Source organism: Caretta caretta, chromosome 13, assembly GCF_965140235.1.
Source record: "Caretta caretta isolate rCarCar2 chromosome 13, rCarCar1.hap1, whole genome shotgun sequence".
Taxonomy (NCBI): Eukaryota; Metazoa; Chordata; order Testudines; family Cheloniidae; genus Caretta; species Caretta caretta.
Genome location: NC_134218.1, coordinates 21,434,350 through 21,452,541, shown reverse-complemented (window position 1 = coordinate 21,452,541; position 18,192 = coordinate 21,434,350). Strand labels below are relative to the sequence as shown.

At 45.5% G+C, this 18,192-nt stretch overlaps 1 protein-coding gene across 12 annotated transcripts in view; it reads left to right on the top strand.

Moving 5' to 3' along the window:
* The window catches only part of PLCG1 (phospholipase C gamma 1), a 95,012-nt gene that overhangs the window by 25,013 nt on the left and 51,807 nt on the right, over positions 1–18,192 (top strand). For all 12 annotated transcript variants that reach the window (XM_075118805.1, XM_048820155.2, XM_048820156.2 and 9 more), the window contains 3 exons: positions 15,840–15,992; positions 17,113–17,206; positions 17,932–17,979. In XM_075118805.1, the coding sequence (XP_074974906.1) occupies positions 15,840–15,992; positions 17,113–17,206; positions 17,932–17,979 (295 nt within the window). The remainder of the gene's footprint in view (positions 1–15,839; positions 15,993–17,112; positions 17,207–17,931; positions 17,980–18,192) is intronic.

The following is an 18,192-nucleotide window of genomic DNA, read 5'->3' as shown; positions in this document are numbered from 1 at the left end:
GTCCCTGACCATCCTGGCTAATAGCCATCAATGGACCTATCCTCCGTGAATTTATCTAATTCTACTTTTAACCAGTTATACTTTTTGATTTGATTAAATTTAAATTTAAATCATGATTTAAATCACTAGTCAGGAAGACTTGATTTAATCATGGATTTCTACATAAAAGTGCATTCTTGTTGGTTGTTATAACCTCAATACATATTCTTCATAACTCAGAGGTAGATGTAGGTTTCATTTTTAGAAGGTACACACTATAAATTTTTAAGTGATTTATTTTGAAAACTTTTCAAATTAGTTTTACAGCTATATCAGAAAATGAATGATTGTTTGGTTATTTCATTTACCAAAGATAATTGAAGCAGATATTTATGAAGTCGTTGGGAGGTGAACTATCTCCAGTTGAACAGGTTAATTATTAATATTTGGAGGATTTTCTTGCCATGCTGTATTAGAAGGAGAACATCACTAGACAGACATTTAAATTGTTTTATTTAACTAAAACAACAACGTTATGTATTTTGGATTTTTTTTCTTCAACAGCAAACACATAATATTTTAACAAAACATGCATATGCATTCTTGAATTTAGTTAAACATTCAAGGTTTTTAAAATCTGGTTTGTTTTTGTTAAAATTGTTTTTAACTAAAATAGTTAAATTAAATGTTTTTTGTTTTTGTTTTTTAAATTAAATCGACTATGTCAGCCAGGTCAACATGAGAAACTTAAAATATTGGCTTCTGCAGCCAACTCAGTCGTCTTCACCTTCATTTTCCTGTTTTTTCATAATCTGGAAAAGAAAAACAAGCTTTCCTGCTTTTTCAGGTCCCAAACGATTTCTCAATTTGGAATGAAAGAAAGAAAATATTCTTTCTACACTGGCAGAAGAAGCTATTGCTGTTAAAAGTGAGATTATCACTTCAACAGTCTCTGAATCCAAGTGCTTAAGTGACTTCCACCAGTTCACTGGTGTGACTTTCTTTAAAACATCATCAGCAAACATATATTTCTTGAATGGTTCACCCTTAGCTCTGAAGTTTATTATAGTTGGCATTATGGAGGGATGATTGCTGGACGTCCATGTCATAGCCAACTCCTCTTCTTCGGCAGTTAAGGTTTGACCCTGGTACTGAGTATTGAGAATATTTGCAGGAAAATGAGCTTGAGATCGTGCTTGTCTCATTAGTTTTTTTAATGGTTGTAATTTAACTCTGTCATTGCATATTTCTCTTTTTAAGATCTCCCTCAGTTCCTTCCAAATTTCAACAGCGTCAGCAATAAAACAGCAATTTCCCTGCATTTTGTTCAAGGCTACGGAAATAGGCTTCAGGGTATTCAGCATGTGTTCCACATTTCCCTTAAGCCCAGTGTCGAGAACTTTGGCTGTGACGGTGCCATCTATTTTTTCACGATTTTGTTCACAAACTGTCATCAGATGAGGCCAGTTCTTGATACAATACTCAAAACAGTCCACTCCTGAGTTCCATCGCACGTCTTGTGGGAGAGTTTGCTTGGTTCCTCCCACTTTTTTCAGAGCAGCTGCTGCAAAGTGGTTGTTACAGAAGTATTTTGCAATTTCAACAACATTAGCCTTTATTTCTGGAACACTGAAGTCTTTGCCTAGGAGTTGCAATAAATGAGCACTGCAACCGTATGATGTTCGCTTGGGACTCTCTTCACACTCTTCTAAATAGTTTCTTCTCATCTTGGATATATTTGCGGCATTTTCTGTGACCAAGCTGCGTACTAGACATTTGACTTTTTTTTCAGTGTTTTATAGCTTTTACTGCTACTTCTTGTAAGTATTCTGCTGTGTGTGCGTTTCCTGATGTATCAATTGTTTCTGTAAGGAAAACATTCCCTCCTCCTGTTGTCACACAAGCACATACAACAGGAGCATTGCGGACATTGCTCCGCCCATCAAGACTCAGGTTAACAATTTTACCCTCTAGACCTTTTGCACGCTGATCAATTTCTCTTTCATATGCTTCATCCAGCAATTTGCCTGCGACATCTGCTCTGTTGGGTGGACTGTATCCTGGTTTTCATGACTGACCCATGTTAATGAAGTGTGGATTCTCAATCATACGGAAAGCAGAGTTTGTTGCATAAACAAACCGGGCAATTTTTTCATCAATTAACTCTTTTTGTAATCTGCTGGTTCTTATCACAAACTTATTTATGGTTGTTTCTGGATGATGGAGATTTTTTTCCCTTTTTGCTACAGGTGATATACTGTGGCTATGTGACATACATGGTGTAACTGAAACACTATCATTGGCAGATAACTCTGAAACTATGGAAAATGATGGTGATCTTGAAGGTGGATAGTCTTCAGAATTCTGTACGTTGAGGATGGATTCTCCTAAACAATATAAATCAATACAGTTATTTAATTATTATTACCATACTGCTCATCTAGTATTACTCATTGCATTCGCTGACACTCAGTACTACTTTAAAGGTGAAACTATAAAAGGAAGATCTGCCTATTTCAGCTTTTTATTTTTTATCACAACTGCATCTAAAACGATAGTACCATAGAGTAACAACTATATATTTTGCTCAAACATGAGAATTCAAGAATAGTCCAGAAGGAAGACAGGCAGTCCTTAAGAAAGAAATATGAAATAAAAAAGTTTACCAACCTGAAGATCCTGCATGTTCAGACATGTTCCTTTCATCATCTTCAGCACCGCTTCCTCCTGAGAAGGAACACTTCTCATGATGTTGTTTCATTTGGGCAACCAGGCCTTGCATTTCTTTGTTGCACTGTTTGCATTTTGCACGCATGCCTGTCTTACCCACAGGTAGAGGAACTTCATTAAAATATTCCCAAACTGGGTCTCTTTTACAGCCTGCTGCCATTATAGGTTTTCCCTTTTAGTGAGAGAATGGTTTGGTAGATCTCAAATCAATGAAGGCTACACTCAGAAAGACCTCAAGACTTCTGGAATATGCTGCTCAAACAGTTTCACTGTTGTTTCTACTGCCTGTCCCTCCCTTCTCATATTTATTTCCAGACTTCTTCTCTTTGTCCAGATCTATTCCGCCCCCAACAATCTTCTATTCATTGAACTTTTTGAAACTTTGCAATTTTAGAGAGAGGTAAGGGATTAACTCTGTGTACACAAATTTGCAGAGGGACAATAGGGTTGAGGTCTGTTATTTCTCACCTCTCTGTATTTTATTTATTTAAAAACATTTTTGCTGTTAACAAGCACGTTATCTCTGGAGACACAAATTCACAGTTTGAGAACTGCAAAATTAAGCATCTTTGATGATATCTCCTAGACTGAGGCCTGAGTCCCATTGGGTAGATAGAAAGATTAACCTAAATAATCTATACAGAAGCCCCTGGAATCCCATAAAATTGGGTCCCTAATCCATGAACTGTTGGAACTCATTTACAAAACTTTTCTTAAACATTATATGCATATATTGTCTCATACTATAGAATTAGAATTTATAATCCCTATTCCATGATGAGATATCTTTGAGCTATAATATAGTATCTTAATTAAAACTATCTTTAGCTAGGTTTTTTCCTCAAAAAGCATTTTATCAAAAAAATCTGATTTAAATAAAAATAAATAAATAATTGATTTCTATCCACCCTGCTTTTGGCATTCACAACATCCCCTGGCAACAAGGTTCACAGGTTGACTGTGCGTTGCGTGAAGAAGTACTTACTTCCTATTGTTTTTTTCTTTCAGCCTGCCGCCTATTAATTTTATTGGGTGACCCCCTGGTTCTCATGTTCTCTGCACCAGTCATGATTTTATAGACCTCTATCTATTCCCCCTTAGTCATCTCTTTTCTAAGATGAACGGTCTCAGTCTTTTTAATCTCTCCTCATATGGAAGCTGTTCTGTACCCCTAATCATTTTAATTGCCTTACTCTGTACTTTTTCTAATTTTAATACTGTGTATCTTTTATGAGATGGGGTGACCAGCGCTGTATGAAGTATTCAAGGCTGAGCGAACCATGGATTTCTTTAGTGTCATTATGATATTTTCTGTCTTATTAACTAATATTCCTAACATTCTGTTAGCTTTTTTGACTGCCATTGTACATTGAGTAGATGTTTTCAGAGAACTATCCACGGTGACTCCAAGATCTCTTTCTTGAGTGGTAACAGCTAATTTAGACCCTCTCATTTTGTATATGTAGTGGGGATTATATTTTCCAGTGTTCATTGCTTTGCATTTATCAACACTGAATTTCATCTGCCATTTTGTTGTCTAGTTACCCAGTTTTGTAAGATCCCTTTGTAACTCTTCAGTCAGCTTTGGACTTAACTATTTTGAGTAACTTAGTATCATCTGTAAACTTTGCCACCTGACTGTTTGTTTACCCCTTTTTCCAGATCATTTTTGAATATGTTGAACAGAACTGGTCCCAGTGCAGATTCCTGGGACCCAGCTATTTACCTCTCTCCACTGTGAAACTGACCATTCATTTGTACACTTTGATTTCTATGTTTTAATCGGTTACTGATTCATGAGAGGACCTTCCCTCTTATCCCATGACTGCTTACTTTGCTTAGGAGCCTTTGGTGTGGGACCTTGTCAAAGACTTTCTGAAAGTCCAAGGACACTATATCCACTGGATCACTCTTGTCCACATGTTTGTTGACACCCTCAAAGAATTCTAATAGATTGCTGTGGCATGATATCCCTTTACAAAAGCCATGTTAACTCTTCCCTAGTATATCATGTTCATCTGCGTCTGATAATTCTGTTCTTTCCTACAGTTTCAACCAGTTTCCCTTGTACTGAAGTTAGGCTTACCTGCCTGTCGGAGGCGATGCATGGGGTGAGGCACCACAAGGTCATGTCTGTCCCGTCCCCCCTTCCATCCCCCCCCCCCCCGATTTCTGCCTTCCATTTAGCACAGAGGTTTTCAAACTGTGTGGTGGCCGTAGGGGGATGCGCCCCACAGTTTGAAAACGGTCACGTCCTGCCAGGAACTGGTGGGAGCTGCTTGGGTCCCTGGCTCTCTGCACTGTGGGAGCCTGCCTGCCTTGCTTCCCAAGCTGTGCCACCCCTGCATGGCCAGGCGCTCCCCCAGCAGGACGGGGAGCACAGCTCCTAGCTGCACACCGATGTGCTCTTGCCTCTCCCCCGAAGGAGACGAGCACCAGCTGGCAACGCCCCCTGGAGCTGGCCCCTGCCCACGGAGCCTGTCTGCCACGAGATGCTCCCCGAGGTGCTTGTTCGCTGGTGCTCCTGGCTCCACTGCGGTTCCTCAGCCCAGAGGTGACATGTGGAGTGGTCACATGCCCACCTCAAATCTTTAAATTGTGCCCCCCCACCCCCCCGCTCATCAAGAGTTACTCGTTGTCTCTGCAACTTGTAATTGCCAGGATCACCTCTTGAGCCCTTTTTTAAAAAATTGGCATTTCATTGGCTATCCTTCGGTCATCTGGTCCAGAGGCTGATTTAAGTGATAGGTTATGTACCATGGTTAGTGGTTCTGCAATTGCATATTTGAGTCCTTCAGAAGTCTTGGGCGAATCCCACCTGGTCCTTATGACTTATTACTGTTAAATGTATCCATTTGTTCCACTACCTCCTGTAATGACACCTCAATCTGGGACAGATCCTCAGATTCATCACCTAAAAAGAATGGCTCAGCTTTGGGAATCTCCCTCACATCCTCCACCATGAAGACAGATGCAAAGAATTCATTTAGCTTCTCCACAACAGCCTTGTCTTCCTTGAGTGCTGCTTTAGCACCTTGATCGTCCAGTGGTCCCACTGATTGTTTGGCAGGCTTCCAGCTTCTGATGTACTTAAAAAAATTTTTTTTTCTGTTAGTTTTTGTGTCTTTTGCTAGCTGCTCTTCAAATTACACTAGGTGCTGTTGGCATTAGCATGCCATAAACATCTTGTTGCTGAGGACATGAGAAGGGAGGAAATTAAGATTCTGGAAACCTTTGTGGAATTAAGAAAACATCATCACCCATCTCTGTGAAGCTAAACTTGCCCTGATCCACCCAGCACAAGGTTCCAGGACAAGCTGTGGACCTGACTTACAAGGAAAGCTGCAGGAACAAATATAAATGCTGTACGAACTGTAAAGAGAAAGCTTTCAACCAGCCCCAAGCAGTGCTTTTTGAGAGCAGTTCCTGGGGAGGGGAGTTTGGATGGATTGTAGGAATTCGACTGGTCCATAGAAGGCTTCAAACTTCTTCCTAGGGGGTCAGGTCAGGTTAGACACGACATGAGGGGGAGCTGATATGGGGCAAAACTCCGAAAGCAAAGTACAGTAGCCAGGTGTCAATGCTGTGGTAAAACACTGACATGCCGTCACCTAGTTTGAGAATTGGACTCTCTCCATGTGAAGAGACAATGGGCACTACTTCACATCTCCATTCACGGATAGAGAGCTTCTTAAGACCTCAGTCAAAGTTAAGGACCCCTGGATGGGCTTTACTGACGTCAGCGACAAAGACACTGACTCCGCTGTGATGGCATGGTTGGGCCAAGCTACTTGGAGACTCGTGTTGGCTCCTGCTGAAGTGGGAGCCAGCCATGCGCAGCTGAGTGGAATTCAGAAAACCACCAGTGTGCATCAATCCTTGGTCACCATCTGCGTGTGGCTCACTCTGCTGCTCCCAAGGAGGCTAGAGACTCAAGGGGAGGACATTGTGGTTACTCAGCCACCAGCAGGTGATTTGGCTTCCTTCTCTGCCTTCTCCCTCTTTACTGATCAGTGCCCTGGGACATTGGCTGCAGGCTCTTTTGAGGCCAGTTTTACATAGGAAACTAGCACCAAAGGTTTAGAAACTCATGATGACTGCAGTCTGCCATCACTTTGATCTGAGGTAAATTTGGGTTCCCAAGCCTGGTGGGTAACTGTGTGTGTCTGAGTGGATCATCTCTCTGGTAGTGTGATGCGGGGCCTTGGCGCTTTCCATGCTGCGCAAAACGAAGAAGCCAAGGTCCCTGCCCCAGCATATCTACAATGTAATCCAGCCAAAGTGTGTGTGAGGGGCCAGTCAAATTTACATAAACATACTTGCTAATTTACATATATTTGACTATTCTTGGCCTGTTGGAAAACAAAGGGTGTGTTTAAAATAAATTTTCCCCATCTTCAGGCGCAGATGGTCTGTCCTGCCCCTGCAGCAAGATCAGGGGCAGCTCTCTCCACTTTCTTCAGGGGACATGAGCCTCTCTTGTCCTCTGGAGTTCACCAGCACTCCACTCCTGGAGCTGCCCCACATCTGCCTTCAGCTCTGTTCCTCCTCCTCTGAGATCTGAGCCCCCTTTTCCCTGTCTCATCTTGCCACCCAGCTCTCTGCTCCCCTCTTTCCTCTTGGCTGACCCCTCTCCCCATGTATGCTGATTGACATATGACTAATGCCTGTCAATATTTTAAAGACCAGAATCATCCATTACCTGGCTGAAAGAGACTCTGGACAACGGGCATCTCAAAAGAAGTCAATCTTCCTGGACAGGACCCATTGCTCTCTTCCTCCTCTGCCCGGTGCAGCGTCATGGTCATAGTTGTGGCAGCCAGCAGTCAGATCTTGGAGCAGGCCTGAGAAAACCACCCGCCTCCCCACAGTCTGAGTTTAGGCAGGTTTGCCTGCAGTTTGCCCTGCTGCGTGCTGTTCTGATGAGCAAAGGGGTGACTGCTGCTTCCTGGGGCAGGATGTTGTTAAAGTCAGTACCCCGACCTGCTTGCCAGAATGGAAGAAGTTGGGAGGTGGCGTAAGCAGGTAAGCTGTGCCTGGAGTGGCACTTGAGAGGCTAAGCAAAGCTGGGGTGAATCTAGTATTAGGCTTTCCATCCTTGAACATGTTCCCCAGAGTTGTTCCCTGTTCCAGAATCACTGGAAAGTGTCCAGATGGCACCAGTCTGGCTAGCTTCTGTTTTCTGTTTCAATCCCCTCCACCAGTCCAGGTGTACGCTGCCGCCCCCCTTTCCCTCCCCCAGCACAATCCTCCGACCCAACCACCCTCTTCCAGTTAATAAAGCTGCAGGACTCGTTCTGCTCATCCCAAGAATGCAGGTGCTAACAAGGCTTAGTGAAAGTGTAAACAAACCCAAGCGTGAGGGATCAATAACCTCTGGCCAACGCATTCCTTCTGGAAAACAGGCTCAAGCTTGCAGTCTGCGGAGAGGCTCTGGGCTTCCTGTTTCCCTTCAGGGTGGGTGACTGGTGTGTGTTTGTTTATTTGTGGCTCTTGTGAACTGAGGTGGGAGCGGATGGGGTTTATTTTATTGTCAGATGGGATGTGACAGTCACTGCTAGGGGTGGGAGGGACAGAGGAGGGCAAAATCCTTGGGCTGGAGGATTCTCCTTGGGGGAGAACCAAGGCATGAATGTAAGGGGCTGCGGGAAGCACTGAGCATTCTTGCCCTCTATCTGTTGATATGTATGGGGCTGATGAAGCTTAGATATGGACAGGAAAGTAACCCCTAAGTCATGTTGGCATCTCCCCTCTTTGGGAGGATACAGAAGGTTTGGGTGGATGGATGCTTATCAAATGGAAAGGAGACAGAATCATTCAGGAAAGCGTCTTGGATGTTCCGGTGTCTGTTAGATCAGGGCCTTCACGTGTGCACTTGTTCTCCGAGGAGTATCTTCCTCGCAGCGTGTGACGGGCCCAGGGAAGTTCTTGAGCTGCTAGGGGTGGCGGATGAGTAGAGCCCTGAAAAGTGGGTACTCTGCTGCTGCATGGTACAAAAGAAGCTGCTGAGAAGGGAGAAGAGAAGTTGTATGTGCCAAGCCCCACAGCCTGTTCCCGCGTTCTCTGCAGGTGCACATGCAGGAGTGTCTGTGTGGTTGAGAGAGGGCAGAACAGGCAGCAGTGAGCAGCTCTACACTCGGGGCTAGCAGTCCTCACACTGCTCCCTCGTGGGAGCAGAGAGAGACCAGTTTGTGCCGTGAAATCAGTTACTCCCAGAAGAGTGGGTGCTTGGGTTTCTGAGAAGCTTCTGGTTTGATTGGCTGTTCTCCCAAAGCGTTATATTTGCATGAATGCAAGTGTCAGGTTTGCACTGAGACCCCGGCTTTCTCCGCACTGACAGAGGCGTGGGGTTTTGCTTTGTTTTGTTTAAAGTGAAGTAATTAACGCAGGATAGTTATCTCGCTGCAAAATCTGAATGGAGACAAAGCAGTTGTTGTGTTTTACTGCAAGGCCTATAGGTGAGGTCAGCATGATACTGGCTGCCTGGGTTGACCTGCTCTAGTTTATCACACAATGCAACTGTGATTTGTCTCCACTCTGTTTTTAGAGAAGGACAGCTAATGCGCATTGGTGATCCCATGGTAAAAACTGACCTTTTCAGCCAGTGAAGACCAAGCTGCTGAGTTTCTTCTAGCCACATCCTGTAGTTAAAGTCCTTCGCAGGAATTGCCTGTAGCCCTTCACTGTGGCTCTCTTAAGCCACGCTGGACCATTACTGTGCAATGCTGCAGTATTGAGATGACCAGATGTCCTGATTCTATAGGGACAGTCCCAATTTTTGGGGCTTTTTCTTATATAGGCACCTATTACCTCCCACACCCTGTCCTGATTTTTTACACTTGCTATCTGGACACCCTATGCGGTGTCATCTTGAAAATGGATAAAACCCTGTAAAGATCCCAGTAAAATACATTGAGCTGAACTCTCCAGGGAGTTACTTCTGATTTGAAATTAGTGTGACTGAGAGCAGAGGTTGGCTCCTTGCGCATTAAGTACTGCGTCAGGGGATGGACGGAAGAATGAACAATATAGAGAGCTTTTAGGCAAACCATATCTTCACTGCTGCTCTTCAATACAAGGAAGGCCCCCCATGTTTTAAGGAAGAGGCCCTGAATGGAATTCCCCTTGTATTGCAGACTGTGGGTGGTGATGACATTGGGAGGTAGACACATGGAAACAGTGTGTTTGGAAGAATTATTTTTGGAGCTGTTAGTCCATTTGATTTATATATATATATGAAGTTTGGTGCTCTGTGTCGACTCAGTTGACAGTGCTGTCGGGATTCTTGTGACTAGACCAAGATGGTGGGTCTACTTTGGCTGAAAAGGAGGTGGGAAGAGAAGTGTTACAAAGAGCCTCGTACAGTCCTGAATGGGAGAACTGATCCCCTGCCACTCTCTGGGAACTGGCAGGAAGGCGAAGGTTGTGGGCTGGGGAGTCATTAACAGTTCTTACTACAGGCTAGCTGTGCCCTATGACAAACAGGAGGCACACGGTGGTGTACGCCAATCAACTTCAAAGCGGTATCTAGCCCTGTCAAAAATATGGGTTCTTCCAAGACAGCCGGGACGGATGGCAACCCTAAATGGTTGAATCAGCGGTTGGGGGATCAGTCGCACCCTTCTTCCTTTGGGGTGTTTCACTGAAATGTGCGTGCATGTATAGGCGTGCAGTGACAAATGGATCCAAGTGGTGGCCTCTATTTCCAATGTTGTTTTAATGATATTTATAATCCACTCCACTGGTAACAGATGAAGAGTCACTCCCAAGTTACTTGAGTTGCAGTTAGCAAGGTGTTCCTTGCCGTGGTTTGATACATGGTCAGGAGTGAGCACGCTTGTTTGCTGTTCAGCCCAGAGCCTTCCATCGGTGCTGCTGTTGGCTGGCGTGTCAGATTTCCACCCAGCTAAATAAACTGCTCGAAAATGAAGGGACATGTTACTCCCCTGTCTGTGCAGCAAGTGGAGTTTCACTAGGGTAGAATTACAGCCCACGTTTGCTGTAAGCTGTATTCTGAATTGCTTGGAAACATCGGGTGTCTAGAAAATGTGACTCACAAATGTCATTATTCGGTTCCCCTGAGGATTAAAGAAACACTTTTCCAGGAAGCAACTGGTTCTTGTTTTCCGAGGGTAATCAAAATCCTTTCCCAGAATCTGCTTTGGGGAGGACAGGCAGTGAGGTGTCCCCTTGTCATTCAGATCCAACCATCCTATCTCCATTTACAGTGAATTTAAATAGGGCACAAGTTAAGTAGGTCACATTGAATTTGAAACCTCGCCACCCCTTCCTTGTTCTAGATGCTGCCTTAAAGCGAGATCACTTGTCTGGGTGTGTTGAGAGGACCGTAGCTGGGATGTTCTGGCGCTCCATTCAGTGTTGGGAGCGCCTCCTGGCTTGCACTGTGTCCCAGCAGCATGACGCTGGGGCAGCCGAGTCTGAGGTGGTGAGGATTTCCACAGCCGTAAGCCTGTTCTTGTGCCCCAATCCGTCTGATCCTGCAGGCTGTTGGCATTCATTATAGCTGTGTGCTGTCTTCACACTGATATGGTTTGGGCACTCAGGTTCTGACGGAAGTTTAACTTGCCCCATTCCGCTGCTGCCTTTCCGCTGGACCTTTTGCCTGGGGGAAACAGGCTGACGTACCAGCTGTTCATAACCTGAGATGAATGATCATATATGACAAATATAAGAGCTGTACCGTGAGATTCCTGGTGCGAGCATCTGAAGTCCGCCCATGTCTCGGGTCCAGCCACAGCAAGTGGGATTCCACTAAATTATCGAAGGTTTATAATGATGAGCCCCCAGATCCAAGAAATAGCTGTTGTCAGTCATGCTGGTAATTTTGGTGATGTGGGAATCTGTTATCTTGTCAACGGGCTGTGAGAGGGCCATGATTTTCAGTCACTGCCACCTTCATCTAGGGTTGCTTCCTTCTTAGATTTGTCGTGTTGTACAGTCATCTCCATGTCCCATAATGATACTCTTGTGTCTGCCCCAGAGCAAAGTTGAGATTTTTTGTGTGAGCCAGATCCAAAGCCTGTTGAACTTATGTAGCAAGCGAAGGTTAGACCCTATAAAAATTGGGACAGGTGGTCACCCTGTATCCTCCTTCCATCTCCCTCCTCACCTGATCCTAATCAGGGGCTTGTATTTCTTTAAATGCTTCATGACAAGGATTTCAGTTAGGGGTTTGTTTTCGGTGGTTGAAATGATCTCCAGAGATTTTGCTTTTTGTACTTTTTAAAAAATATTTGCTCTCTGGTAGCTGCTGAGCAGTAAAATACGAGAGTTTTCCTGTTGGGTTGTGGGGAGGGTTCCTTTCTGGAAGCAGGACAGACCTTGGATTCAGTGAAACCTCTCTCTGGTTCTGGAGGGAATAAGCCACAATTAGAACGCGGAAGGTTTTGTTTTGTTGGTTCCTACATTGTACTTTTCCTGTGGCCTGTTGAGTGCCGTCCAGATGTGTTTGGTATTCAGCCGTATCTGGCTGGGGGAGGGCCAGGGAAATGTGCTGGTGTTGCATTATTGTAGACAGTGGCTCTGGCAAGCTGAGCTTGCAGCTTTGCAGATGTATACAAACGTGGAGACTGCACTTGGGCACCTAGCACCCCCCGGGGAGGCAAAGGCAGCGATTCCTATTCATAACTCGACTCGCTAGGGAATCCATGCAAGGGAGGCGTGGACAGAAGTGGCCTGTGTGATCTATTTTGGGTGGGAATGGTTGTAGGGAAGAGTGAAAGGGACACTGGCCGGTAGTTTAAACCAAAGAATATGATGGTTCTAAAAACAGCCCCTAATTAGGAGAGGAACAGATTCTAAATACATGGTGGCTCCAAGGCTATGGAACTTTGTTAAACTGGACTTGATTAAACTGAACTACAGGTTTTATGACAGGTTTCAGAGTAGCAGCCGTGTTAGTCTGTATCCGCAAAAAGAAAAGGAGGACTTGTGGCACCTTAGAGACTAACCAATTTATTTGAGCATAAGCTTTCGTGAGCTACAGCTCACTTCATCGGATGCATTCAGTGGAAAATGTATTTTCTTTTTACAGGTTTTATGTTTATTTCCATAATTTCAGGGGAGGAAAAACCTTATTTATACAATTATTATTATTTATTATTTGTTTGTTCTCTTGAAAAAAAACCTACAGCCCTAAATAGTAAAATGATTCTAAGATGCAGTTAAACTTGGGGGAGGGGGCCAAACTGTTTGAAAATGTGACAATGAAGTGTTCAGGAACTCCAAATAATCTTAACTCTTCCCCTGTATCCCACTGCTCTTGTATATTATCCATATCTGGCAGATGAGGAATGCTAATGATTGAGTACGGCAATTTGACAAGGCTTCACATTGGTTGTGTAACGGACACAAATAGTTCTGTATCTTTTGCGGGTGAAAGTGCCATTCATTGTGTGCCACATTCATTCTACTCTGTCTGGAAGAGCTAAGGTGCTCATGTGTCCCAGTTTGGTGAGTGATATACTTACAGTTAGGTTTGTGGTTACTGTTGCTAGAGTGGATGGGATCAAAGTGGTTGGCTATAGAGGCTGGGCTGTAAGACTTACAGTGTTAATTACCCTCCCCTTCATGTAACACATGGATTCTCAAATTGGGTGGTGGTGGGGGGGTGTCACGTTATGATCACGCTCCCTTTTTTATGGCCAGGCTCGAGGAGGAGGGTCCCAAAACACTTTTCTGTTGTAACATGAGGTCACTGCATAGAAAGGTTGAGAACCACTTACAATGTGTGGAATAGTGATACTTGTAGAGGTGCCGGGGATGGCAATAGATGTGGCTTTTCAACTTCCGTTGAAATGATGGCTCTGGACTGTGTGTGTGTGTGTGTGTGTGTGTGTGTGTGTCTATATATATATTAGTCAGTAAGAGAAAATCGTGATAAGATCTTGACTCTATTTGGAAAGGTTTTGGTGTACGTGTAGGGTAAGGGCCGAGACGTTAGCCTAGCAATCTTGGGAAGGAGCTGAGAACTGGAGGAGAAAAACAGACTGTGGTCCAGTAGAAATTGTCTGTAGTGGGCAATCGGTGCAGAGGATGGTATGTCAAGTATCAAACGGCGTAGCAGAAGGTTGCAGCTTTCATGGCAAAGCATTGTGGCAAAGCATATATGCAGGGTAGACTGTGTCGGACATTTTGGCAGGGATTTGGAAGCCGCGTGAAGGCCCGTTTGCAGTAATTTACCCCTGCGTTTCCATCCAAACTTAACTTGAAAAGTAAATTTCAACCTGGCTTTGCTTTCACATTTTTAAAAAAGGTCTAAGAATCTCCATGTCCCACAAATTATAGATTTGAACTTTAAAACTGCAGCTTAACTAAACTGGGTGGGAGGGTGTTTGAGAATTTGGGAGTGTGGGAGTTTCTTGAGAATTTTCCTCTCGATGAGTGTAATACATGATCAGTGACACCTTGGTGTATATGTTTGATCTGCCTGGATTTTGATTCGTATATTAAACTATGTCCAGTTCAGATCTTTTTGACCCTCTTCCATATTGTCAGTTCACGAGCAGGCTTGCTAAAGTTCACAGCTGCGTGATGAACTCTAACAGAGTATGAGCAACCAGGGTTTATAAACTCAGTGGCATTCTCAAAGTGTAGAAAGTGTTGTCCTGACTATGTCCAAAGCTAACCCACCAGACTTCACAGCAATGGCCAAAGGCACCATCCTTGTTGATTTCAGCGGAGTAAGCCAAGTTTAGAGATTCTAGGCCAAACCATGTTTGATGGATGACCTGAATGAGGAGGGGGTTGTGGGGAAAGAGAGTTGTAAAACATTTAAAAGTGCAACCTCAAGTAGCCCCTGCATGAACAGAGCTGGTGGATCTCAATCCAGTAAGAAGGGATCCCACCACAGAAATTTCCACCACCACAGCTGACCCTAGCTGAGAGTCTCTTAGCTGAGAAACCAAGGACTGAACAAGTCCCGGACATTGCAATGCCCTCTCAACCCCTTCGAGGGCAGGGCTAAGGTGCACAGCTGGGGTGAGAGGAAGCTTGCACTCAGCCGCTGGTGCTGGCTCTGCAAGGCTCTGTAACCCCTGTGAATGATAACAAGCCTCTTGAGGGGAGAGGCAGGTCAGGATAAGAACAAGGAAGGGGGTTAAAATAACTAGGGGCCAAACGCCCCCTGTGCCAGGCTTGGAGTAGGAGGTAATGCCGGGGTTGTTGGGAGGAGTCCTCCTTTGCCACTTCTCCAGGCTGTGGAGCAGCAGTGGAATGGCTCCGAGTCTGCTACCTGTAGTGCTGAAGCTGGGCTAGGCCCAGCTGCTGTTGCTCCCTGGCTCTGTAGGATCCGCCAGTCCCCACCTCACTGTGCGGAGGTGTAAAAGAAAACTGGTGAAACACAGACACTCCTGTTGCACAGGATCATTAAATTGCCCCCACACCACCATTCCTGCCCTGGCTCCTTGTCCTTCCACAGAATGGAGCGGGATTTACTGCAGGTGAAGCAATGATGAATGGTTTTATAAAGCAGCCTCCGCATCCCTGCCCTTCGACTTATCCAGGCAAATGCAGTTTAGGTCATGTCTGGGTTTTCAAAGAGTTAGGTGCCCAACTCCCTTAGGTCTTGTCTAGCACCAACAGCGTGTAATGGCTGCTAATGTCACCTGTGTACCCAGACCCTTGGATAATGATAGTCACGTTATCGGTGCCCTTCCCTGGGCCTTCTCTAGTGACTAAGGGATCCTGGGGGCTTTCCAACAGCCATGACGCCAATGAAAAGTGCAAGCCGCAGGGTTACCTAGAGAGGGCAGCCTACCTTCACAAGCCTAGGGATAGCATGTATCTGTATAGCTTCAGAACACTGAGTGGCCATTTACTAAGGAATCCTCCAGACACCTTTGTGAGCTGGCTAGGATTAATCACAGCCAGTTTTGCAGAAGGGAAAGCTGAAGTGAAGTGATTTGGCTGAGGTCATGCAGGAATCAGTGGCAGAGCAGAGAAATTCAACTTCAGCCTCTCCAGTCCTAGGCTAATGCCTAACCATTGGGCATGCTCTCCTCTCCCCTGTTCCCTCCTTCATTGGTGTGTTTGAGAACTCAGATACCCCATGGCTGTTCTGCTACATTTTCAGTCCTCTCATTCCCTTTTCCTTCCTCTTTTCCCCCCAGTCGATATTCGTGAAATCCAAGAGATTCGTCCAGGAAATAATTCCCGAGATTTTGACCGATACCAGGAGGATCCCTCTTTCCGGTCAGACCCGTCTCACTGCTTCGTCGTCCTCTATGGAATGGAGTTCAGGCTGAAAACTCTCAGCCTGCAAGGTGGGCAGTCCCTTCCATTAGCTTTGGATTTGCAGGGTCATTTTGATTGCATGCTCCTCAGGGCAGGGACTATAGTTTACCTGTGTGTTTTAGCATGCCCAGTTCTGCCCATCTGTCAACACAGTATCCAAGCTTTGGGGATACTTAAATATTAAATGAAGATGATGAGGGTGCTTGAATGCCACTAACTTCAAATATTCTTTTCACCTTTCTTATTGCTTGTTTACTGGAGCCAGTCGCACCAATTTAACTTAAGATCAGTGCCAAAGGCAGTTGTAGGTGTTCTCATTTTGGTTTGAGGGTGGCTTGTTTCAGATTAGCATAGGTCAGTTAGGAGCAGGTTTAAACTCAATCTGAGACAAGCCACTCCAAACAGCTTCCAGCAGTGCTTTCGCTATATCGGTTCACAAACCAATGTAAGTTCAATCGGTGCACCTTTCTCCTGTAGACAAGCCTTGGTGGGCAGCCGTACTGGCTTCTGCATGTGCAAGACAATTGTGCCTTCTACTCAACGATTGCCAGAACACACAGGGAGAGAGATGTTATTTTCTAGCTTCAAAGAGGATACAGCAAACAATGGGGAGGTTAAAAAGAAATCCGCGCACATTCTAAAAATAGCTGTCGCTTACGTCTCCAGAGCAGCTGAAATGTCGCTCCTTGAAAACAAACAGGCCCCAAAAAACCCCCAAGGCCTCGTCAGCGAGGTGGCTTAGAACGCCGAGCATGGAGGTGAATAGGAACTGGCCAGTCGTGTGTATTGAGAGAGATGCGGGCGAGAGCTTAGTAGTGAGAGCTGATGGCTGGAGACAATCTCACGGGGAGAACTGCTGTCTGAGGGAGACGTTACGGGGCGCTGGAGAGGCTTGGAGATCAGCAAGGTGGGAGTTACTGACAATGCAGGGAAGGGAAGGGCCCAAGAGGGGAGAACAGATAGCAGTGCTGTATTTTTTTTATATTCGGCAATGGATGGTGAAGCAGGGGTTGACACGGATCCACCTTGTGGTGATGTTTAGGCCCCTGGCCTGGCTGGATCCACTTCCTCGTGCCATGCTGCAGCTGTGCCGGGGCTTCCTCCGTGGCTGCCTCGTACCTTCACGGGCCCTGTTCTTTATTTTCACAGCCACATCCGAGGATGAAGTCAACATGTGGATCAAAGGGTTAAACTGGCTGGTGGGGGATACTCTCAGGGCCTCCACCCCCCTGCAAATCGAAAGGTAAGGCAAGCCTCAGGGAGGTGAGGGGCTAATGACAGCAAGGCGGGCACAGGGCAGGCAGCCGCTCTGCTGCTTTGGTCCAGTTTATCCTCGGAGCCCTTCTCCGCCAATGCACTTCAGTCCTCGCCCTCCTCCCTTTTTCTGTGGCTCCAGACACCATGGTCTGCACCAAGACGGCTGTCTGTCCTGCCCTGCCCTGCAGCATCCCAGCAACCCCACCCCGCTCTGGCAAAGCATCCGCATCCTCAGTGGCAGCATCGCCTTTTCCAGGCACACTTTTGTGCTGAGTCAATTGTGTGGGAGCTTCTGGGAGCTGAGTAAGGAGCTGCTTAGAGCTTAGGCTGAGAGAGGCCCTCCTCATTCCACTTGTGATCTACAAAGGGTTTGAGCCCAGAACTCCCTAAGTGAAAGGTTTCATTGCATTGACCTGCTGTGGTACGTGATCCTCCACTCGCTCCATGATCAGGATGCGCCTGATCCTGCCTGCCAGTAGGAGTGCTGGGTGCATAAAAAATGTCAGAACACAGGTCTGCAGTGAGAAACTAACCTGCTTCCCACGGGTGCAGCCAGGCATTCTGATGGGAGTTGGGGGGTGACACCAAAGGGAGTTGAGGACAGTTCAGTACCTGGCAGAATTAGGCCTGGAGAGAGTGTTTGATACGGAGCAATCAAGATTTATGAAGTAAAACGACTGTGTGTGTGCACCTGTGTGTGTTTCCTTTCAGGTGGCTCCGGAAGCAGTTCTACTCACTGGATCGCAACCGAGAAGACAGGTAAGGAGAGAGGAGCTCTCGTTTGCACAGATTTATGTATTTAGAAAAGTTGGGCCTGTTTTACTCAGTGCTCAAGTCTCAAAATTGAAGATGTCTCAGGTGCTCCTCACTGGGCATAAACTGAAATGCATTTAGAAACCAAACGTATAATAAGGGCATTTGTGCACCTCCTCCTGGTGCTGTCCCTCCTTCTAAAGATCAAAACTAAGAGCT